Source organism: Phocoena phocoena, chromosome 18, assembly GCF_963924675.1.
Source record: "Phocoena phocoena chromosome 18, mPhoPho1.1, whole genome shotgun sequence".
NCBI classification, from domain to species: Eukaryota; Metazoa; Chordata; class Mammalia; order Artiodactyla; family Phocoenidae; genus Phocoena; species Phocoena phocoena.
In genome coordinates, this window is record NC_089236.1 from 77,209,259 (window position 1) to 77,233,401 (window position 24,143).

Below are 24,143 nucleotides of genomic sequence, written 5' to 3' on the forward strand. Positions count from 1 at the left end.
AAAATACTCTGCTATGACGTTTCACTTTTTCTCATCTTCCTTGTCTTGGTGGAGGAGAGCAGGGCAGCTGAATCATTGCCCCCGACGTTCTATCTTATGCTTTTTTTCTTTTATTCCCTCCATGGTTTATCCTCTCACCTACTGAGTTCCAGGACTTATTTCCAGCTTGATGAATGACTTCTGGGCCTGGCTTACGTGTTCGTCGTCCATCATACCTTCTTTTCATCCTTGAGGACATTATCATCTGTCTCGGTGACTCATCTGATCCTAAGACCTCAGAATTCCTTGTCTTCTGTTTCTAATCTGAGTCCACCTTCCCCACAACCCCACCACTTGTGAAGTGCGAGAATTCATATTCTTCAGGGGATGTAAATATACATGTGCGATGGCGAGTACCTAATGCAGGACAGTAAGTGAAACAGAGTCATTCATAGCGTGCTGTGGGAACACAAATGAAGGTCACCCGAGCCCTACTGGACGTGGAGAAAAGGTTATCAAAAATCCACTCCTGGGGGCTTCCCTGGTGGCTCAGTGGTTGAGAGTCCACCTGCCGATGCAGGGGACACGGGTTCGTGCCCCGGTCCGGGGAGATCCCACGTGCCGCGGAGCGGCTGGGCCCGTGAGCCATGGCCGCTGAGCCTGCGCATCCGGAGCCTGTGCTCCGCAACGGGAGAGGCCACAGCAGTGAGAGGCCCACATACCGCAAAAAAAAAAAAAAAAAAACTCCACTCCTGGAGGTGGGGTAAAAGGTAAATAGAAGTTGGCCAACAGACAAGCAACAGTTGTAGAATCTTCCAAACCCAAATAATTGACTTCATTATACTGTCCTGCTCACAGCCAAGCCCAACAACCCATTTCTCCGGCCAGTTTTAAGCAGGAACTTTATAAATTTTGAATACAGTTTCCAAAATTATTTTCATAAAAGTTAGACGGGATCCTCTTTAAATCTTTTAGTGTATACCCAGTGTTCACAGGAAAATGTCTGTTCTTCACTGTGTGGCCGCCGGTTACATGTGTAGCCCCTTCCCTCATCACACTCCACAGGGCTGCACCTCAAGATGGTTTGTCGTCTTCTGTTCCTTGCCTAGTTTCTCTGTCCCACATTCATCTTTTCCCATCATCCCTGGAAAATTTTTATATCCCCAAATCTAGCACAATTCTCAAGATAAACCTACTTTGATTTTTGGAACGGCTGTTAGAAATGTCACTAGATGATCTTATTTGCAAAGCAGAAATAGAGACACAGACGTAGAGAACAAATGTATGCATACCAAGGGGAAAAGGGTTGTTGGTGGGATGAATTGGGAGATTGGGATTGATACATATACACTATTGATACTCTGTAGAAAATAGTTAACTAATGAGAACCTACTGTACAGCACAGGGAACTCTACTCAGTGCTCTTTGGTGACCCAAATGGGAAGGAAAACCAAAAAAGAGGGGATATATGTATACGTATAGCTGATTCACTTTGCTGTACAGTAGAAACTAACACAACATTGTAAAGCAACCGTCCTCCAATAAAACTTTTAAAAATAAAATAAAATAAAAGTTGATTAAAAAAAAGAAAGAACAGGGTAAGGAGTAAAAATAAACCATAATCCAATCCAAGACCAAAAAAAAAAAAATGTTGCTAGAAGAGATCTTAGTCATCCCATGCAGCTGTCTTCCTGCCCAGGGTCTCCACTGAATGAAGGAAGTAGAACTAGAATCCAGCTCTTCCACCACCATCCGGAGGTCTTGTCCCCATGGTGCACTCCCTTCATACGTTAGTTCTCCCAGAGTGGTCATTACTGCTTCTACCCGTTCTGTAGTATTGCTGCCTCTAACTCTCTGGGAGTTTCATTTCGGAACCCAAGTTTGCATGAATTTTGCTTTGGGGATTGAGTTTCCTGCAGCGAGTTACATACCACAGTCGACAATGAACAGAAAGATGACACGCTCCCTCCTTCCCAAAGCCTGCCTCACAGATTTGCTCTGTGGTGCTCACAGACAGTACCAACTGTTCTTCCTGTTGACTGCCAAAATCATTCAGCAGTTGGGAAGAAAAAAAAACTCTATGAATTATGGAAAATCACTAGGGAGAGAGAATGGCACTACAATGGGGGGAAAAAGCGACAATTCTCTGTGGCCACCCATTCAAGTGCCCGCCTCAAATCTCAACCAATTTAAAGAAAACTAAATGAAGAAGGACATCTAGTCGACCAGGGGCCTCTGAAACAGGAGAGCGGTTGAGGGCTTGTCCTGTCCATCCAAGTGGCTAGCCCGACTGCCATAATGCGAGATTTGAGTCTCAGCCTCTTGCAAAACCGCGTACTTCATTAAGACAGCAAATCTTGGCTAAGGGAGCACACGTGTCGGTCTCTCATCTTCACGGTGTTTGTCTCGAGTGCTAAGAAGATGACTAGGAACATATCACAAGGTTTGCCTGAGCTGTATTTTTTCCGTATCTAACAGGACATCACCTCTGTGTGTCCACAGCTCTTCATGTTAGTATTTCCCAGGCTCTTCTGCAGTTATTTACATCTGAGCATTGCCGTTGTGAGCATTTCCATTGTGAAGGGCATTCCTCACACCTACCACAGTCCTGTGAATTCTTAGAAAATAAGCACAACACACCAGAAAATTATTTTGAAAACGCATGGATATGGCTTATTGTTATGTGTTTTTCAGAACTTTCTTTGGCAGCGCTTCTCATCAATAGTGGAACATTTGGACTGGCTTGCATACCACCAGAGCTTTTACTAGCAACTGATTCGGTAACATGCTGAAATTCCTTTTTTAAAATTCTAGACAAGAATGTTCATTGTATAGCTACTGCTTAGGCAGGCATCTAGAAGATTATTGCTCAGAGATGACGACGTGAAGACTTTTTACTTTTGTGCTGCGGTTCTATCACTGCAGTTGTATAAACATTTGATTTATAATAACATATGGTGTAGTAGAAAAAAAATCATTGAAAGGAAACAGTTTTGTACATCACGTTTAAGTTGTTTTTGTTTTTTGTCTTTTCGTTTGTTCACTTTTCCCTTTCACAGACGCAACCTCCCTGCTTTGAGTTGCGGAAAGAAAAGGATCATAAAATAAAGATAAGGGTTTAGCTCTGGGATTTGGGAATTCATTCATGGGAACGGCTGTATCTTCCAATGAAGAGTCAAGGCCCGTGTTTTCCCTTTGTGCTGCAGGGGGCAACCACGACAGCTGCGGTGTACGGGTATTTGCAAACATTAGTGACAATGTATACACACAGCAAACCTACTTATTAGAACAAAAGCTTGGGGATCCTCACGAAATGTGGAAGTGTTACAAAAATATGGCAGATGGCACTGGAATAACTTTTGTGAGCTTTGCTGCTTCAGATCCTTTTCTGGAAAAGCCTCTTGCCTGATTATTTTCCCATTGTTATTTTGGCATCTTCACGCCGTTAAATGTGTTTCCCTGCTGTTTGCGTTTTAGATTGGCGTTCGAAAAGTATTTCTGAAATACTGGCATGCCAACCAGCTAAACGATTTGTGCCTACAGCTGCAGAGAAAAATTATCACCTGCCAAAAAGGTAACAGTTACACACTTCACAGTAACAGCTCAGTGACATTTCTGAACTTTGATGAGTCGGAAAATACAGAATCATTTAGTGAACCCCCAAGTTTAAATGTTAGGGAAACCTAACATTTAGGTTAACCTAAATATTAGAGTGGACCCTGCCATGGCCCTATGTCCATCCATCCCATGGCGCTACCTTCAGGCAAATAAATAGGTTTCAGGAGTTTCAGAAGCACCGTAGCTAAGTTGGCTATTTACTTGTCTCTGGATCGGAGTATACAGCCACAGCTCGTGCTTTATTTCATGATCATTCTATCTGTAGTTCCGCATCACATTTTCACCTAAGTCATAGTTTGGAAGAGGGGATATCCATGCCTTGTAATTTATGCATCCCTCACCTGTAAAATATTCATGCTTGCTGATCCTCCAAGAAGCACAGGACAAGAAGAGTGTGCCTTTGAACCCACAGTGGGGAAGAAAAAACAACCCATGTGACACTCGGGCGCAGCTCTGGAGCCAGATTCCTAGGCCACGCCAGTCAGCGCCCCTTGGTATGCTAGAGTTTGGAGGACTGCCACAGCCAATTAGCCAATGTATGCCTTGGATTTATGTATGCCTTGTAATTTAAGTCATTCCATGTATGCCTTGGATAAATGCTTGACTATTTTTCCTTTGTGAAGGGATAATAATATTTGGACTGTTAACTTTGATAGCACATAGCATCTATTTCATGTTAACTTTGAGAGTCCATTTAGATTTTTTTTTTTCTATCAAAACCCAAGTGACCGTCAAAAATAGGTACATTTTAAAAATCATAACTATGCCTCACATAAAACATACATACTTAATAGATTTTTAATTTGCTTAATAGTTTAATTGTATTATATATCTCTAAAGAAAGGTAAAAAGGGGAGAAATTAATCTACAGGCTAACTTTTGGTGGAAGCAGCCGTGATGAGCTTAGCTCTCTATCTGAAACTATTAAAAACAAGTGCATCTCAGAGAACACGGAAAACTGCCTCACCCTGTTCAAGCCTCTGTCTATGCGAGCCCCTGGGGGATTCCTTCAGGCACACCCCTGGCTGAAACCTCTGATGGGTCCCATCATTTTCTGATGATAAAAAGTCCTGCTATATGCTGGTCCCTCAAACAGACTCGGTTCAGAATTTAGCAAGTCCAGTCCACGGGAAGGTCAAAAGTCAGAATCTCATTCCAAGTTAAATCGTCCCTCTAGGCTCCCACCCTTACTTAGGTGCCCTCCGCGGGGGGAGGGAACAGGTAAGGGGACAGGGCCGCCCCTCAGTCCGACCCACACCCATGTGACCTGGCCTGGGGTTTCTCTGGCCAGCAGGCAGGCAGGGGTTAACAGGCTCTCTGCATATGTGGGCGCCTTTCAGCCCTCACCTGCGCTACCCACCTGGGAACCGCAAAATCTCTCCTTTGGGTGCCACTTGGAACTCCCCGTTGACACTACCTGTGGGCCTGGGTGCTCTCCAAGAGGAAGTCTCTTTAAATGACTCCTGGCAGGCGTCTCTGTCTCGATAAACAAGGTCTGGTGTCCTAGAAGCACAGTTGGGGACCCTGACAAGTGAGCCTCTCCCCGTAGAGCCGCCCTGCATTCAGCCCCTGGCAGCGTCGGCCTCCCAGGCCACCGTGGCCTTCAAACTCCAGACCATGTGGCAGGGTCTCTGGCTGGTCCCCTGAGGCCACTTTCTCCAGCCTGGTGTTCAGGGGCGGTGGGGGGAGCCCCGGGTGAGGGAGGCTCTATGCAATCCTCGCTTCTCTCTGGGTTATAGGGTAATTTGGCCTTCTCTGTCCCTCATCAGTGTAGGGAAGGGCCGGGCTCACAAGTCTCCTTTTGCTCTATCGCCTTTGCAATTCCTTTCTGTGTGGTCAGTCCAGGCATGCCCTGGGAGCTGGTTAGAAATGCAGAGTCCCAGGCCCTGCCCCAGAACTCCTGAATCAGAATGTGCATTTGTAGCCTCAGGCTGAAAGTGGGATGGGGAGAGTCCCCTTTACAAGACCAGTGCTCTACCCGCTGGGCTGTGGAACCAACCGAGAATTCCATTTAATACCGCGTTTATACATACATGGAGCGGGGTATCACTTTCTCCTGGAAACTTTCCTACATGTAATTAGAAGGCTGCGTACTCTGTCTTCCATCAGGGGTGCCCGCTAGTAATGTCTCCTCTGGTTGGTTACAAATGTTAAGTCGCTGTGCCCTATGGACCTGAAACAGAAGAAATTAGCAGAACTGTAGTTCTTTCTTCACCCCTAATGATAAAAATTGAGAATGGTTTTTAAAAAATGGATACAAACCACAATTTCCTATTGCATAAATGAAATAATGGCTGTAAAAGCATTTTTTTTTAAATTACAGGCTCTTAAATGCAAAGCATTAATTATTGATTTTTATTTTTACATCTCTTAGAACCATTGCTTCAGTCCTTTTTGCTAGTATGAAATTCATTCAGAATTTATATCATCTTGAGTCATTTCCAGTTTTTTAAGAGTTCTCAGTTTTTCTTTGTAAATATTGGGTGGCAGAAAGCTGTAGTTACACCTCAGTCTTAAATTTAATCATTTCAATTTCAAATTATTCCCAACAGAAGTTTCCCTCTGACTATATACCTTCATTTTATCCTGCATGAAATGGTCAGAAAGAGACAAGTATTAATTATCTATTTGTGCCAAATTTATTTGTATTAATTGTCTCTTAGTAAAGGTACCATGTTTTAGCAACTAGTATAAATTTTTTTCTTTTGATTTTCAAAGATTCCTAGTGCAAAGTGGGAGAAAACAGGGTCTGGACACAGGACAGTGGATTCCCAGGTCTACGTGGATCCAATGAATAGTCCTGCTGTAGTTGGAGGTCAGCAGTCTGGCCTGTCCACATTAATCTTCCCTTTATTCCAAGAGATTAAACATCTTCAGTATACCCTCCCATTGTCAATGTCTAGGTTTTGTTTAATGTAACGGGAATGAGCAAATGAACAGAGAGCAGGCCTTCTGCCTCTCTCTCTCACTGTGCCTGTCACATGGCTAAAATTTCTACATTTTATTCCGCATTTTTGATTCCTGATTGTACCTTTAGCTGTTTAATTTTTTTCTCTTTTAGATTAGTTCAGCGTGACTGTTTTTACAGTTATCTTAATACACTGCATTCCAGAGTAACTAAAGACTTAGTACTGCCATCTGAGAAAAAGTCTTGAGCATTTTAGACATCTGCATATTATTTGCCTCTGAAGCCATAATTGTGGAAAGTTGTGTTCGCCTTTCCATCTTCTAATCGAGTCAAGGCATCTAAGTGAATATCCTAGACATGTATAGATACCCACACATTTATTCTCCAATAGCCAGGGAATATTTTAAAGCACTTAATATTTTATAGGAGGAGAATAACGTGTCTTTGTTACCCACATTGGTTTTCCCTACAATTATAGCTCTTCCTAGAATCCGAACAACTGCTTCTAATCACAGAAACTTAGAATGAGAAGGGACGCATCCTAGCATCAGATCAGCATTGCTCCCACTCATCTGTCAGAACATCCCTGAGCGGGGGCCATCCTGTTTCTTGAACTTGCCTGGGTACTGGGAGCTGACTCTCTCCCATGAGATGCCTGATCTGTTTACAACCTGTGCTCATTGTTAAAAGGTCATCTTCATATTGATCCCAAATGTGCTTCCCTACACCTTCCCTGTTGTGACCTGCTCTCTGGAGAGCTACAGATTGCATCTACGTGGCTGCAAGGTAGAGTTTGGCCTCATAAGGGCAGAGATTTGAATCCCCGCTCTACCGTTCTTTGGTTGTGTTTACCGGGAGGAATTTTCTCAGCCTCACTGAGCTTCTCTTTCTTTGGGTACAAAATGGAGATACTGGTACATTAATGACCATCGAGTTTGGGCACTGAAAGATGGGTTGGAGCGCCTAGCACACAGCAGTGCCTTTACACGGTGGGCGTGACTTTTATTTTCAAGTCTTACATTTGTTACTGACACATAAGTGATTTCAAAGTGTGTTCATCCACCTGTTTCCCCCAATTCTTACACGGTTTTCTAGCCCTGCTTCCCCAGAAAGCAGAAGGATGACCCATATTTCTACACAGTCTCTTTCCAGAGCCTTAAATGCAGTGTTAGTTTTTCTAGGAGTTAAGTCACAATCCTGTTAGCAATATGTGCATGGTTTTCAAAGACGACATCCGTGAGCCTCAGACGTTTCTGTTATAATCTGATATAAAATAATGTGATTGGTGCATCCCCAAAACAGTCTGATGAGAGCCACACCCAGAATTCTCTGGGGTTCGGACTTAGTTCTTTCCATCAGTGTTCAGCCTGTAGTTACCACAAGAAGGAGGGAAGCTTTATTAGAATATTACCTGCACGATCTCATTCAGGGTGAGGATTTTTGCCTCCACTGTTAACATTACTGAATGTAGATATCTTTTTAAATATAAGATTAGAATGTTTTAGTAAAGTCCGACTGGGTTGAATATATTTTATTTCAGAGCTGCTCCAACATAATGTATTTGGACTTGTTGATGTACATCTGGTTTTTTCGCTTTTGCTCCTCTCGTTGACCCGTCACTGTGTTCTTTTACTGAAGTTATCAGAGGATTTTTAGCACGCCAGCACTTGCATCAGAAAAGGAGCGTTAGGCAGCAAGAGGTCACGTCCATCAACAGCTTCCTGCAGATTACAGAGGACCTGGGGCTTAAGACCTATGACGCCCTGGTCGTGCAGAACGCCTCGGACATTGCCCGTGAGAATGACCGGCTCCGGAACGTAATGAACGCTACTTTCCACAAAGAGAAGTTGGAGGCCAGGAACAAGCAAGAGGAAGGAACCAAAAGGTAAAGGCAGATAGTGTGCAACTTCGGTGACCTACGCGATTGATCCTGGGGCGTCAAGAAAATGCCGATAGCCCTTAACGCAAAGTTCAATCGCTTATGACCGTAGGGAGAGGAACAAGCACGTATGCATGCGCAGTGCGTTACGTGAAACCTCCTGACACCTGAAAGGATGCTTTTCCTGGGCTTTCCTTCCACAGAATAGATGCTCTACGTGTTAGTTTAGGTCCCGTGAAATAATTGCTTCACCTACTGTGCTTGCATCACTGACCATCTCAAGCACAAAGTTTTAAGGCATCTATAATCTTTACGTCTTAGTAAAGATATATAGCTTGGTTCTCGACATCTTTATGCAAGTGTCACGTATGTCAATAAGGCTGACTCCTAGAAACTTCTGAAAACCTGACCCCCCAAATGGAGAAGACACTCTAAAAACACAAGAGCAGTGAAATCAATGAATGGTTGCCTGTATTATATTTCCCTTAGGAAACTGTCACATCTTCTTTGCCAAAAAGGAAAGCTCTGGGGAAAGATTTTGATTTTAAAGTTCACGTTGGACGCTGAGCTTGAAATAGACATGTGAAGAAAATTAAGCCCTTCTCCACGTTTCCACTCTTGTCTCTCTGTGACAGACGAGGACACCCGGGACTTACAATCCTCCCTGGGATCTTTCCATCCTAATTTGCTGTCAGGGAGATGTTTGTTTTTCCATAGGAACTTAGTAATGTCTGGTTGTTTCTCCCTGAAAATGACCCCCCTTTGCCTTGACAGTGATGTCGAATGATTTTTTATCAAAGTGGAAGTGGTGGTGTGTCTCTCGCTAATTAGCCTCAAATATCTCAGTGATTAAATACTGAAAAAATTCCCTTTGTATGGAAAACTGTAATTAAACATTACAGGGAAAACAAATTATCCACCGAGTGCCACACTTTCGTCTTCAGCTAGTTCATTTCCTATATGGGCGTCTGGCTCTGCCTGGCAGTAGATCCCAGCTCTGTTGGTGTTCTGCCACACAGAGATATAATTATAAAAACAAATGCTCGGAGACTCCTGGTAAAATGAATGCATTGGCATCTCCCTGGTACATGATTACATTGACATGTGAAGCCAGAAGGAATCTTTTTTAACCAGATAACTATTAATTTTATAGGACTTCCAGAATAAGATTTATTATTTTCTCTGCTGGAGCTAAACAGCCACCCCAATTTCTCAATTTCATTATGTATTCATTTGCCTGATAGAAAATTAAGTGAAGAAGTATTTGTCTATTTATTTATTGAAAACCAGCAGTTCACTTGGCATTGGGCAACCAGATGGAATGACAGAAGAAAAATAACAATTCTGCACATAATTAAATAATTGCTGATGGAATTTAAATGGTATGGGGGGGAGGGGGAGAGAGAGAGAGAGAGAGAGAGAGAGAGAGAGAGAAAATGAAAATCTTTGATCGTTTTAAGTAAAGCATCTACTCTTTTGCAAGGGCAAACAGAGATAGCTCCCAGCATTTGATGCATCAGTAACTCTCTATTAAGATGGATTTCCCAGAAATTATCATTCAGGTTGAAATCCTGGTTTTTTGGTTTGCTTAATAATCAGGGTGTGAAAACTTCACTCAGCGAATGCCTGATAGCAAATGTGGCACTCCTTACGACATCTTGGGTTCCGGTGAGATTTTTTTCTAAAGTAATAATGATGAGTCTCGAACGTGTTTATTTATCACGAAGCAAGGGCTGGAAGGATGAAGTGGCTTCCTCTGGATGCACTGGATACCAGAGCGCTGCACGACGCATCCTCCAGCCTCGGCGGGAAGGCTGTTTACCAAAAAGCTGTGATTATGTCTGCTTGAGCCGGTTCATTGTTCCCATCTGAATAATGCATCTGGGTCTCTCTGGCGGGGCTGTTTGTGTTTGTTTCCTCACGCACACCCAGAGCTGAAGACAAGGGTGGACCCAGGCGCCTCCACTGCAGCTTCGTCCCGGTGTCCATGGCGGTAGACAGCCTGGTCCAGTCCCAGGCTGGCCCATCCACCCCGTCTCCTTCTCTGCACTCGGTGCTCAGCCTGGATGACAGCAGCGGCCTCCCATCACCACGGAAACAGCCTCCGCCCAAGCCAAAGAGGGACCCCACCACGCGGCTGAGCGCCTCCTATGAGGCCGTGAGTGCCTGCCTGTGGGCTGTCACCAAGGACTCCTCCAATGAAGGTTAGCCTCGGGGAAGAGGGACCCCGACCCCCGTTGGGTTACTGATGCTTGACTTCCGGTCTTTGCGCCGTGGCATTACTTTGCCCTAATATATTTTTAGTAGAATTAAATCCGTTGTTGGCTTGCCAGGGGCCCCCCCCCTTTCTTTTTAAATTTTTATTTATTGATTTTTGGCTGCGTTGGGTCTTCGTTGCTGCACGCGGGCTTTCTCTAGTTGCGGCGAGCGGGGGCTACTCTTCATTGCGGTGCACGGGCTTCTCATTGCGGTGGCTTCTCTTGTTGCGGAGCACGGGCTCTAGAGCGCAGGCTTAGTAGTTGTGGCACACGGGCTTAGCTGCTCCGTGGCATGTGGGATCTTCCCGGACCAGGGCTCGAACCTGTGTCCCCTGCGTTGGCAGGCAGATTCTTAACCACTGTGCCACCAGGGAAGCCCACCAGGGGCCCTTTAATCATTAAACATAAATAATATTAATTCTAATCTCTAAGCCTCTTAGGGAAAAGCTACTTATATATCACTTCCTTAACTCCTCCCCCGACTTCCACATTGAATGAGGAGCCTCAAACCAGAACAACTAAGAGAGTTGGTCGCTCGTCCACGTAAGCTTTTGTGAATTAAAAAGCTAAAAAGATTCATCTGGCTTCCCTGTTATCACAACTTAATTAAAAATTAAGCCTGCTTTATCACCACACAGTAAAGTGCAACGATTCATGCAGAGGAAAATCACGACTCAGCAAAATGCAGTGAGTGAAACTCTGGGCACTAGACAACAAACGTCTCTGCGTCGGTGGTCTAGACGTATTTATGCAAAACCACAGTTTATTCTCAATTAATTCTCTCATAGATTAGTTCATGTGATATTATTGCTTAATTTTTAGAATTGTGAAAAGCAGAGGAAGTCCTTCTTTGCAGAACATTGACTAATTTCACAGATTTTACTTATCGCCCATGAGTATGAGGTCCTATTCTAGGCCCAGGAAGGTACACAATAAATAAAACAAAGTTATCTTCCCCCATGGGGTTGGCATTCTAGTGGGGAAGACAGATGGTAAACACAATAAACAAATAAATACACGGAATAGTTTAACTGTTTTGGGGTTTTTTTTTTTTTGTGGTATGCGGGCCTCTCACTGTCGTGGCCTCTCCCGTTGCGGAGCACAGGCTCCGGACGCGCAGGCTCAGCGGCCGTGGCTCACGGGCGCAGCCGCTCCGCGGCATGTGGGATCCTCCCGGACCGGGGCACGAACCCGTGTCTCCTGCATCGGCAGGCGGACTCTCAACCACTGCGCCACCAGGGAAGCTCCAAGTCAACACCTTTTATGCCCAGTCCTGTTCTTATTAACACGTGCTTTTCCTAGAGGTTTTCATCCAGTATATACGGTCATAGTGAAGAGAGGCGGGCCAGAGGGCTCGTTTTTCTCCTCTACCTTTGTGCCTGAAAAGCTGGAAACAATTTCATGGGCCAGTAAATTTTAACACTTAAGCCTGGTGATGTGAGATGCATACCCAGCCTCCCTCAGACTCCAGCCACCCGCTCCTTAGAAACAACACCTGAGGAATCCGTATTTCTTAGAATTGCCGTACAGCTTCCCTTTGTAACAAAACACAGTTTATATGTATAGGTACGAGAATGGTTCAGCTGTGTGGCTTAATTTGGAAATAGCGTTACATTTCATTCCCTTTTTTATTGTCTTGTTTATAAATTTATTCTAGAATAGCACTTGACACCCAGTAAGCACTCAGTAAATACTTATTGAACAAATAAATCAATATAATAGAAAAATATTTCTTTGTGCTGCTTTCGTGAAAGCAGAACTAGCTTCTTATCAGTAAATCAAAATGAGCACAATTTGGCAAGTTTCAACATGTACCCTTGAGATCTGTCAGACTTTGTCAGCATTATTTTTAACAGAATCCCCTTTATATTTTTTTCTCTTACCTGAAATTTGATGAAAATTAGGTCCTCCGTGAACGCTGCCCTGAGAATGTGTGACGGGGCATAAGAGGAGAACATAATTATGTTTCACAACTTATGGCTCATTTGTCCATTCAACACATGTTAATTCAGTGTATTCCACTCCCCCAGGGCCTTAGAGACCAGTGGGCTAGGAAAATGGGCAAACAAATTATGAGAGAGGCAGAGTAACAGCAAGGGCACCGAAGAGCACAGAGCAGGAGGGGCTAACCCTCACGGGGACCTGTGGAAGGGGTCGAGAAGGACATTTAAGAGGCCTTACACACGTGGAGGGCAGTCAGTGGGGAAAGATGGGCCGAGAGCAAAGGTAACAGACTCCTCCCTCAAAAAAATGACCTAGCAAGGTTGTAATCTATCACAGCTCAGTAGAAGCCCTTCTTGTCCAGTTTGTAAGCTGGTTGCAAATCGATACTGACCCCACTCAAGTATGCAACAGGCCCACCAGCCAGGGAACTGGCTTTATCTAGGCATCCTGCATGTCTTAGGTCCTGAGAAGGGCACACAGTTTGCTCTGAAACTGGGCAAAATCACACTGGAAGAGTTGGAAAACAGGGGATAACAACACACACAGATACAGGTATTTTCTTGATGAACGATATTCTCATTGCTTTCTTCTCATAGATTTAACATGTAGGCATCTTATTCTCAGTGAGAATGGGGCCAAGTAACTTGTGTCTTGAGGCAAAGTCACCGACGTGCCTTAGCAAAAAACTCAAAGGGAAACTATTTTGTACAAGAAAATGTTTACCTCCTAACAGAATCTAAAAATGACACAAGTCCCTAGATCATTGCACAGTAAGTCAGATAAGAGTCAAGTTTAAGAAAGAAGGAGGGCTTGAGAATGTGGGATTTATCCCTTAAGTTACTGTTAGGATACTAAGACTGGCCCTCAAGGTGATCTGTAACCATGAAACGTCTCCCTGATCCCATCTCACTTTTATCCATAAATTCAAGGACTAAAAAAATTGTTAAGAAAACTCTTAATATAAAGTCACTCTTAACAGCCCTTAAATCCTTATTTGCAAATGAACAATTAGCAAGGACTTGTGTGGACACACTCACACACACACACACACACACACACACGCAAAGGAATAACCATAAAACCAAATTAGACTCTTAATTCTCTAACTGTGGTATTCTAATTTCACTTTATGAAGAATGAAGCTTTCCAGTTCCCAGCCCAGATATTCTAATTTGGTAGTTACACACAAGGACAGGAACTGTGCTCCTTACATCCTCAGTGAAGCACCCCAGGTGATCTGACATTGATGAACTGCAGACCACGCCCTACAGAACCCTGTTCTATGACTCATGACTAATTTCTGGTTCTGTAGTAATAATATGATGTTGATGGTAACAGCTGACACTTACAATTGTTTATCATGTGACAAGCGCTATGCGAAGTACCTTCAATCTTTAGAACTACCTGATGGGGTGAGACTGTCACTGTGACCCCTCTGTAGATGTGGATGTTGAGTCAGGGGAACAGTGGTGTATCCTGTCCCATGCTACACACCCAAGCAGTCAGGTTCCAGAGGCCAGTCTCTCGACTGCCTCCCGATAACCCATGCTACTTTTATTTATCATCGTTTAATTCAAAAAAGCTTTTCTCTGCATCTAAAGCAAGCCTTGAGGGAATATCACATCAGCTATCTATTGTTGCTTACCAGCTCCTCCCAAACTTGGATATTTAAATAAAATACGATTATTTTATTACTGTCTCAGGTTCTGGGTGTCACCTGGGCTCATCTGGGTGGCTGTCCCTCGAGGTCCTCCATGAAGCCACATGTGGCGGCTAGAATCACCTGTAAGCTGGTCACTTGCATGCCTGGTGCCCATAGATGTCTAAAGACTGGGACTGCTTGGCCATCTCTGTGTCTAGGTGGTCTCTCCACCCAGTTTGTACAGCCTGGCAGCTTCAGGGTAGCTGGACTTCTTACGTGGACAATCAATGCGTCCCCGGTGCCTGCTCCAGGAAAGAGAACGCCGGGCGGTCACTCTCTTACCTTTGACGAGCAGCCTTGGAAGCCACACAGCATCACTTCCACCACTGCCACCGGACAGTCTCAAAGGCGCATCCAGGTTGAGGAAGGTGAAATAGACTCTAACTCTTGATAAGACTGGGAAAACGATTGTGGCCAGTGTTTGGAAAATACAGGCTGCCTTAATCCATCCTCTGGATCAAACAATTCACATCCCTCCCACATGCAAGATGCACTCATCCCTCTCCCATGCTCCCCAGAGCCTTATCCCATCATCACATCAGGCTCAGGTCCAAGCCCCAAATCCCATCATCTAAATCAGGTCCAGGTATCCTGGCTGCTCAGGTAAGGCTCCTTAGGTGGGCAGCTCCTCCAGGACTGTCCCTAACTATGGCAGACAAGCTGCCTATTCTCCACACAACTAACATGTTGCTTGTGCCTTGGTTAGGATTTAGTCCTGGTGCCCGGAAATTATTTTCCATGGCCGTTAGGTCCGTGCTACAGAATCTTGGCTCACCTTTGGATATTATTTCCTCGTCCACAAGAGGTGACATGTTTGGGGCTGGTCGTTTTCTCAGCCTGATTCCTGCTCATAACATTTTGAAGCACCAGAGCCTCTTTATTTTGTATTGATCATACCTCTTTCAACGCAGCTGATACAGTTCCTTTAAAAGCTTTGCGAGTTTCCTGTGAATCAATTTATAATCTACCCCTTTAGTCAAAAGCCACATCCACAGATCTCTTTGAGATAATCTCCTCTTGACTTTTTCTTTTCTGCACGATTGCTGTGGGGCAATACTCCTGATATCCTTAGAAGTCCTGTGGTTCTGTTTCTTTGAAAAGGTCCAGTGAAGCACCACCTGAAATCTTTCTGAGGTCTTAATAAAGGGGTTCATAGTCATGACCTTGGCTTCAGCTTTAGATCCTGTTTTCCTGAAAATGCCCCAGATTCAATCTCTGCTTACAAGTCATTTCTTAACTTCGGAGTTATTTACTATCCTGATGGCCCAGTGAGAAACTATTTTATTTTCAAACTCAGAAAGCCCAGGCTCCTTTACAGATAATAGTTTGTTCTTTCTTTAGCTTATCTCTTTACCCTCATTTTCCTGCAGGAAAGTAGAAGAATCCAGGAGGCTGCTTTTACACTTGGTCTAAAGATCTCCCTACCTAGATCATCCAGTTCCTTAAGTGTGTTGTCTGGTTTCCACAGTACTGCAGGTGACAGTGTTGCTAAACTTTCCACAAAGGTATAAAAAGGGTTATGTCTCCCTCGGCATCCAGCATATTTCTTACTTTCCTTTAAACGTCACCAGGAGCTTTCCTGGGCGTCACGCTTCTGCTAACAGTCTCTTCAAGACCTCTCCTCCTTCCCTGGTGGTCCAGTGGCTAAGACTCCACGCTCCCAATGCAGGGAGCCCGGGTTCGATCCCTGGTCGTGGAACTGGATCCCAACATGCCGCAACTAAGAAGTCCGCCTGCTACAACTAAACATGCCACGACGAAGATCCCGCCTGCCTCAACTAAGACCCGGCACAGCCAAAATAAGTAAATGAATAAATAAATATTAAAAAACAACAAACTCCTCCAATTTCCCAAGGCTACTGCCAGGCTTTTAAAGTTTGGGTTTTTTGGTTTATGGCAGCACTCCACTTCCAGTACCAATATCTGTATTAGTTGTCTTGCTATCTAACAAACCTCTCCAAAATTTAGTAGCTTAAAATGACAAAGGTTTTATCATCCTCTCTCTCTCTCTCTCTCTCTCTCTCTCTCTCTCTCCCCCTCTCCCTCCCCCACCCCTCTCTCTGTCTCTCTCTCTCTCTCTGTCTCCCTCTCTCCCCATTCTACTAGTTGGGTATCAGCTAAGCCCTTCTCATGCAAGCTCTCTCACAGCTGTGGTCAGACAGCGGCTGGGCCTGGGATGGTCCACAGGCTCAGTTCATTACATTTCTGGTGTCTGCGCTGGGGAAACCTGGACAGCTGAGGGCTGGAGCAGATGGGGTCCTCTGGCATCTCTCTCACCTCTGTGTGGCCTCTCCACATGTTCTCCACAGCATGGGTGCTTCAGAGTAAGCAGTCTTCTCACATAGAGATCAGGGCCACCAAGAGATGTGTCCCGAGAGAGGAAGAGCCAGCCAGAAGCTGCACTGCCCCTGACCCAGCCTCAGCAGGCAGGCGGCCTTGCTTTCGCCATGTTCTACTCATGGGGCGGTCACAGAGGTCCTTCCGGCTTCAAGGTTCTAGAAGAGCACGAAGGACTAAAAATATTGTTGAAGCCAGTTTTGTAAAATACAAGCTGCCACAAGTCCTTTAAATTTTTCAAATCTTCAGAACAACTCTATAATACTAATGTTAAAATTTTGTTTGGTTCATTAACTTTCTAGGAGAGGCTTATGAGTTGCTGTGTTTTAGTACATTGAAAGCCTTTGCGATAATGCTCGTTAATTACAGAATTGTGCATTTGGGGTATTTTCTTCTCTTAAAAGTTGGCTGCTTTGGTGAACCCTGTAGAATACTGGCCTTCGAAGATATCCATTGAGTTAGAAAATTAACTTTGTCCTTTTCCATTCTCATCTGGATGTCTCCCATTTGTTTCATGTTTGCGAAGTGCCAGCATCTGAGCTAAGTACTTTACATACATTATTTTATTCCTCTGAGATGATTTAGTGATATCACCATTTTAGGCGTGACTATACTGAAGCCCAGAGAGATGTGACCAAGACCTCTTTTAAAATTATAATTTGCACCGGTGACCCAATTCTGTGACTATTATGGCCTGTAGTTTCCCACCTCATAGCATGTATCATGTTCTAACATGCTATGGAATTAACTCATTTGTTTTATTTCCTTTTTTTATTGTCTGACTTTACCCAGGAGGGCAGAGAAGGAAGGGGACAATTACTGTATATTCACTAATGTGTCTCTGAATAAATACTGGTTAAATGCACGACTAAATGAATGATAGCATGAAAGGGTGGTCATGCTGGGGTTTGAATCCAAGCCCATCTGACTCCAAAGCCTTTGATTTTAACCCTAAAAGTGGAGTCGTCACTCTGAAAGTGGAGATGGATACTCTCATATATGCAGTCGTAATGAGAGAAAAGCCTGGCTGCCCTAAAACTCAGGAACTCAGCAAAATTAGATGTGCTTATTCAGATCAAGAATTCCTACAGATTAGCAAAGCACCAAATTGGTAAAATAGTTCAAGATATTTGAGAAGTTTTGATATTTTAGTAAAACTGTGTGTAGTTTTCTAAAATTAACATCTTGGCTCCAGAGAAATTATATTTAATAAAATCTATAATTTACAGTAAAAAAAATTAGAAAAATAAGTCTTTTAGAATTTTTTAACTTAAACTTTAATAAATGTTTTGAGTCATATTTAAGTAGTTTTTCTGCCTCTTTAAAAATTAGTTCTCACTAATATTATGCTCTTTTGTTTTTCTAAATATCTTCCTTCTTTTCAATTTACGAAGTTGCCACTGAAGTTCTTAGTGAAATACAACACTCTTGATTTCCCTGTTAAGTGTGTTAGGATTCAGATATATTAATTAACTGTAAAACAAGCCCTTGGCATCATTTTAACAAGGTTCTTTTTAGGAAAATAATCTTTCCATGCATGTAGTTGTTTTCAATGGTGTTTTGTCATGTTCGTTTTAGACCGTTTAAATAATCCAGCTTAGGTATTTCCTACAGGAAACACCCACAGGGCACCAACTCGCTAATTTGCTGGTTCTCTCCAGTCTCCTATTTTCTCTTCTCTAAAAGCCATGAGGAGCAGTTGAGCCAGTACTTAGTCCACACGTGTATCAGGCCCTCAGAACCCAGGCGTAAGCAGGTGCCAGTGCACATGGAAGGTGCCCACCCCGCTGCATCCCAGGCCCTTCCCGCTGCAGGCGGCTGGCAATCCTGGGCCTCCTTACTGGCCACCTTACCTCTTCCTTGACTGGTGGGAGTTGTCCTCCCCCTCCGAGATCAAAACTGGCTTTCCCCTTGGCAGTCGTGTGAAGTGCCGGGAGACACGGACCCAGGAGGGTGGGGAGATGGGGAACCTGAGGTTGAAGAGAACCAGACCCTGGAGCGGGGAGCGAACTGGACCCTGGAGGGTGGAGGGACCCGGACCCCGCGGGGCGGGGGGGAGAACTGGACCCTGAGGGTGGAGGCCGGGTCCTCGCCGGTCGCGGCGCCGGGGCAGCTCCGCGCGCTGCGCGAGGCTCGGGCCGGGTCCCCCGCTAACACTGCCGCCCCTTCTCCGCCCTCGCCCAGTTCTCAGCCGACCCCGGCCGCACAGCGACGACTACAGCGCCGTGAAGAAGATGCCCCCTCGGAAGCCCACGCGGAGCCCGCACACCAAGCTCAGCGGCTCCTCGGAGGAGATCTCGGGCGCCAGGCCGGGGGCGGCGGGGGCCGGCGGTGCGCGCCGCAGGGCGAGCGGCCCGCAGCGCGCCCCGGGAATCCCCGCGCCGCCCGCGCCCCCGGAGCCCGAGCCCGTGTACATCGAGATGCTGGGCCGCGCCGGCAGCCCCGAGCCGGCCGAGGCCGTGTACGAGGAGATGAAGTACTGGGCGCCCCCCGAGGGCGGCGGCCTGGGGGCGGGCGTCTCGGCGTCCGCCTCGCCCCCTCCGCCGCGCGACGGCCGCAGCCCCCTCCCCTCGGAGGACGGCGACGCCGGCGGGCCCTGCCGGGACGCGTGCGACATCCCCGCGCCTTTCCCCGACCTGCTGCCGCACCGGCCCCCCCTCCTCGTGTTCCCCCCGACGCCGGTCACCTGCTCCCCGGCGTCCGACGAGTCGCCCTTGACGCCCCTGGAGGTGAAGAGGCTGCCGGTCCTGGAGACCAGCCTCAGGTACCCCGTGCAGCCCGAGGGCGCCGGCCCCCCGTCCCCGCAGCACCCCAAAGCCCCAGAGGGCGACGGCGACCGGCCCGCGTTCGCCGGGCCGCACGGAGCCTCCCGTCCCCCCACGCCCGCCGCCGCCCCCCGGCCGCCCGCGCACTTCACCTCCGCGCCCGAGCCCGGCGCGGGGAGGCCGGCGGAGCCGCCCCGGGGCCCCCCGAGGCCCACCTCGGCCCCCGCGGGCGCGCCCTGCAGCCCCGGCCTCAGGAGCCCGCACCCCCCCGGGAAGGCGGCCCGGGCCGAGCCCCGAAAGGCCGCCCCCGGCGCCCCCTCTCCGGCCGCCTACAGCCCCCCGAACTGCAGGCCTGTGGGCAGCCCCCTGGACGAGCTGGCCAGCCTCTTCAGCTCGGGAAGGAGCGTGCTCCGGAGGTCGGCGGCGGGCCGGAGGATCCGCGAAGCTGAAGGTGAATTTCGCACACGGAGGTAGAGGCGTAGCTGCAGAGGCGGATGTGTGCCGATGTGCCGTAGATACGGTTTAAGGAACGCTTGAGGTCATTGCGGGGTCGTTCAGAGCAGGTACCAACTTAAAAACAAACATCTTATGCAACCAGTATGGCCAGGTAGGTGAGAATGAATCTTTCCGTCTCGTAGGTAAAAGTTCACGATACAACAGCCCACAGCGCTGAAACTGGGTTTAATACACCCTTGTGACTTGAGAAGTATTAGAGCAGGACTCGGCTTGAGCCGCTGATTTCCGTTTCCTGATAATATTCACTTGCAACATGGAAGGGGCACTTGTGTCACATTATGCCAAGATGCCCCTTTGGTTTACAGCTCACGGCTAACCCGAGTGTCCTCCAACCTGCTGTCCGTCTCACTTCCACTCCCGGCATCTGGGACGGTTACCTGTTCAGTTACTCTCTTACACTCACTCAGTACCACTTAAGCTATGTTGTTCTGAATGAATGATTTTTGTGCTGTTCCTTTGCCACCCAAGGAAAATTTTAACTCAGTTATATCTGCATCTTCTCATTGAGCAGCTCTGTCTCATGACTAGTTAGCTGTTGACAGACAGTCAAGTGAGCTCAGGGCTAAGCTGTGGCAGCCAGAGGCTGTTGCCTGTATTAAAAAGTATTTATTTTGTGTCCATATAAAAGCAGAAGGTAGCTAGCAAAGCAAAAAAAAAAAAAAAAAACAAAACCAAAAACACAAAAAGCCCTCGTTAAGAATTTGTTGCTAATCTCTTGTAAGTAGCTCACCATGTGCTAATTCATTCAGACGACGTTGCCTTTGAGCCAGAGGTGCCATTTGGGCACAGATTCTCTTAATAATCACAGAGAATGTAATCATCTTCCAAAAAACATCTTTTTATACAGAACCAGAATATTTTCCAATGTTCTGTATTTGGGAGGGGAATTACGTGAATACAAAGGATCTTCTCTTTAAGGAAATTGTAGCAGGTCCCTCGACCATGATGCCATTAATGCGAATGTAGATGGCAACTACTAGCCTCCTCACTCTACAGAGATGGGAAACTTCAAGGTCAGGAGGTTAAAGACCTTCCTTAAGGTCAGGTGGTAGGACTGGAAATAAAAGCGTATGATGTGACGTTTTATGTACGCGTTAACCTGCTCTTTCACCTAAAGAAAATACATAAATATATTGGCTTTCATCATTTGATTAGGTCCAAAATCTCTAGAAAATCTAGAAAACATTATCAATAAGTGAAAAGTAGGTCAAGACTAAGAACACTTAGCAAATGAGTGAATAACCTAGCCCCCATTTATTCTTTTTTTTTTTTTGCGGTTCGCGGGCCTCTCACTGTTGCGGCCTCTCCCGTTGCGGAGCACAGGCTCCGGATGCGCAGGCTCAGCGGCCATGGCTCACGGGCCCAGCCTTTCCGCGGCATGTGGGATCTTCCCGGACCAGGGCACGAACCCATGTCCCCTGCATCGGCAGGCGGACTCTCAACCACTGCGCCACCAGGGAAGCCCCCCCCCCCCATTTATTCTTCATTCAGATAAGCTAATTGTTTTTTTAGCTAACAATTTCTTCTTAATTACAGACCATTAATAAATGGAATTGTCCTCGTAAGTAGGAGATGGCTTGAATTTCACAAGTCATATGTTTCATTCCAAGGAACAAAATGGACTCTAGGAGAAAAGCCTTAAATGAACAAATTACTATTTGCTTTCGGAACTAAAAGTTTATTAAAACCAAATTTTACTATAGATGGGAATTGGATGAATTCTTCTCGGTTGTATTCAAGGAAGTGAAATTAATGAATTTGTAGACGGGCATCATCATTTGGAAATCCCTAAGTCTAGGACTTGAGGGGAGGATTCCAGTGAGGCCTCCAGGTAGGGTGTGTGGGTGTGCTAATATTTACCCTTGGTAACATTAACTGGTATTTGGGAACATGTATCAAAACCTCAAGTACAACATTGTTAGTGCAACTCTAAACTTATAAAATATCTCTTTTTCTACTGTGGGCTTTTACAAAACACTCTTTATTTTGAAAAGATTGTCTTGAGCCACTTACGACTTTCTCATAAATACATGAACTGGCAGCTTCTGCCCCAGCACAGTGGCTGTAATGACAGGAAGCTGCAGTAGGAGATGGCTCGTCCCCTCGCACCAGATGACAGGAGTCCAACTGTTCAGCTGAGACCGGTGTGATTCCCGATGGTCCATGATGTAGGAAACACGTTGACCAGCATGCAGGACGTGTCCTTCTGGGATCGTACAGGCTATTCTTTTAGGATGTCAAAGGGGCTTAAAGAGAAGACTTGGAAGAAAAAATAGTCTTGATGCTGGAGCTAATCACTGGAGCTGCTTATATGATTATTAGGGTTTACACCATGTGATCCTGAAGCCAGTAATCCATTGTCTTCTGAATGAATCGCATAGCTGGTATTTGTGACTTACTGGAGTCCTGGGACTTCTCCCCTTTAAGATTTTAAATCTTCTTCTTTACCCTTTTTATATTTCAACATATTCTTCTCTTCACCTGAAATAGCTTCCTTACCAAATAATCCAGTGGGCGGCTAATTCCGCCTCAATGCACCTGAATTAATTACAGCTCATTTCTTGGACCCTTGTGATATGGGGAAACTGCACTGCAGATTTGCAGAAGGGTTCCAAATATTCCCCTCGCTTCCTTAGAAAGTGACCTTGAAGAGATTAAACTGCTCCTTATTACCCTGCTAAAGGTATTTCCAGTTAAAATATAAAGGATGGTGAGTTGCGTATAGAAAAGGAGGTCCTTTGGTGTTTAATTCTACAACGTCACTACTCCATAGACTTAATATCCAGTGGGATTTCATAAATATCATGTCCCTCAAAACAGTTCATTTTCTATAGACTCTTGGATATTCAATTTGAGGTACACAGGTCACAGAAATTCTAAGAGTCCGGGATGCAGGTATAGACAAAATATGATTGTGCAGGCGACAGATGTGACTGCAGTCTGGGAGGGGTCGTATCAGCAGCAAGTAGCTGCAGTGCTTACTATGCTCCAGGCATTGTTTTAATAACCTGTTTAGTTCTCACAAGACTAAAATGTATCTGCTGTTAGCATCCCCATTCTCCAGATGGGAAAACTAAGGCACAGAGATTAAACTTTCTCAAAGTCTTCCTCCTTTGAGAGAAACAGTCTGACTTGAATGCAGTGATTCTGGCTCCAGGGGCATTTGTCTTGGCTACCTGTCCAGGACTGCAGAGGAAAAAAATAAATAAATAAAATAACAGAGGATAAGCCTTTAAAAATTCATATTTGCTCACCTGAGGTGCAAGAACTAAGAGTCCTACAGTTTGGACGAAGAAAACGGTTTCATAAAGTCAAAAATTCCAAACATGTACTTTACAGATCACGGATGTAAACAATTGTGGAATACCCACTGGGCCCTTAAAATGAAGAATGACTAAATGTTTATTAATTGTCTGTGACTTTCTGGTTATCCCATTCATTCACAAGGTGTTTTTCATCTGATGCCATAATATGATTAATATTATTATGCTAATTATTTATAGTTGCCTAGTTTCAAAAATTATGAGACCTAATTCAAAGGCAGGGGCAGAGTCATTGGCTTCTTGGGGCCACGAGGGTGCGCCATCGTTCCAGATGGCTCCGTGGCAGCTGGTTGTTTATCTGGAGCATGAAGTAAAGTGAGCATGTTATTCTGTACCCGTTGAAAAAGATCAGATGATAGGGCTTTGACAACAACGCAGCACACCTCAGAAATCTGGAGAAGAATGTGGAGGAGTCTGATTTGCAGAATATGCTGTGAAAAAACATTCCTTTGTTACTTTCTGATGCTGTGCATCCTTAGTTTATATGATATAAATAGGTAGCTAAAAATTATATTGACAACCAAAAATACAGAGAGACAATATTTCTTCGCATATAATAGGTGTTCATTAAATACATTTGATGAAAACCTACCAAAAAAGAAAAAGCAGTTTTACATATAAGTATATTTGTTAAACCTGGCCCTTGTGGCATTTTTACACATACGAACCACTGAAGCCAAATGACAATTACTCTTAATTTCAAATATTTCATTTCATTGCATAAGCACTCCAAGTAAGAGCATTTTGAGTTTTTAAATCAAAATATTATTTAAATGAATTTTTTACAGCATGATACTTGATTCCATAGGGCCATTTATTTTCAAAAGAATTATTTTTAAAGTCGGCTTTATGGAAAATTTCAAACATACAAAAGTAGAGAATAGATGAATGGACTCTCTCTGTGGCCAATCTTA

General features: G+C 45.2%; 1 protein-coding gene across 1 annotated transcript in view; it reads left to right on the forward strand.

The window, feature by feature from the left end:
- Nucleotides 1-24,143, forward strand: part of MYO16 (myosin XVI) — a 404,938-nt gene that overhangs the window by 330,552 nt on the left and 50,243 nt on the right. Inside the window, exons 28-31 of the mRNA XM_065896022.1 lie at nt 3,457-3,553; nt 8,144-8,390; nt 10,317-10,588; nt 18,810-19,841. Of these exons, the coding sequence (XP_065752094.1) occupies nt 3,457-3,553; nt 8,144-8,390; nt 10,317-10,588; nt 18,810-19,841 (1,648 nt within the window). The remainder of the gene's footprint in view (nt 1-3,456; nt 3,554-8,143; nt 8,391-10,316; nt 10,589-18,809; nt 19,842-24,143) is intronic.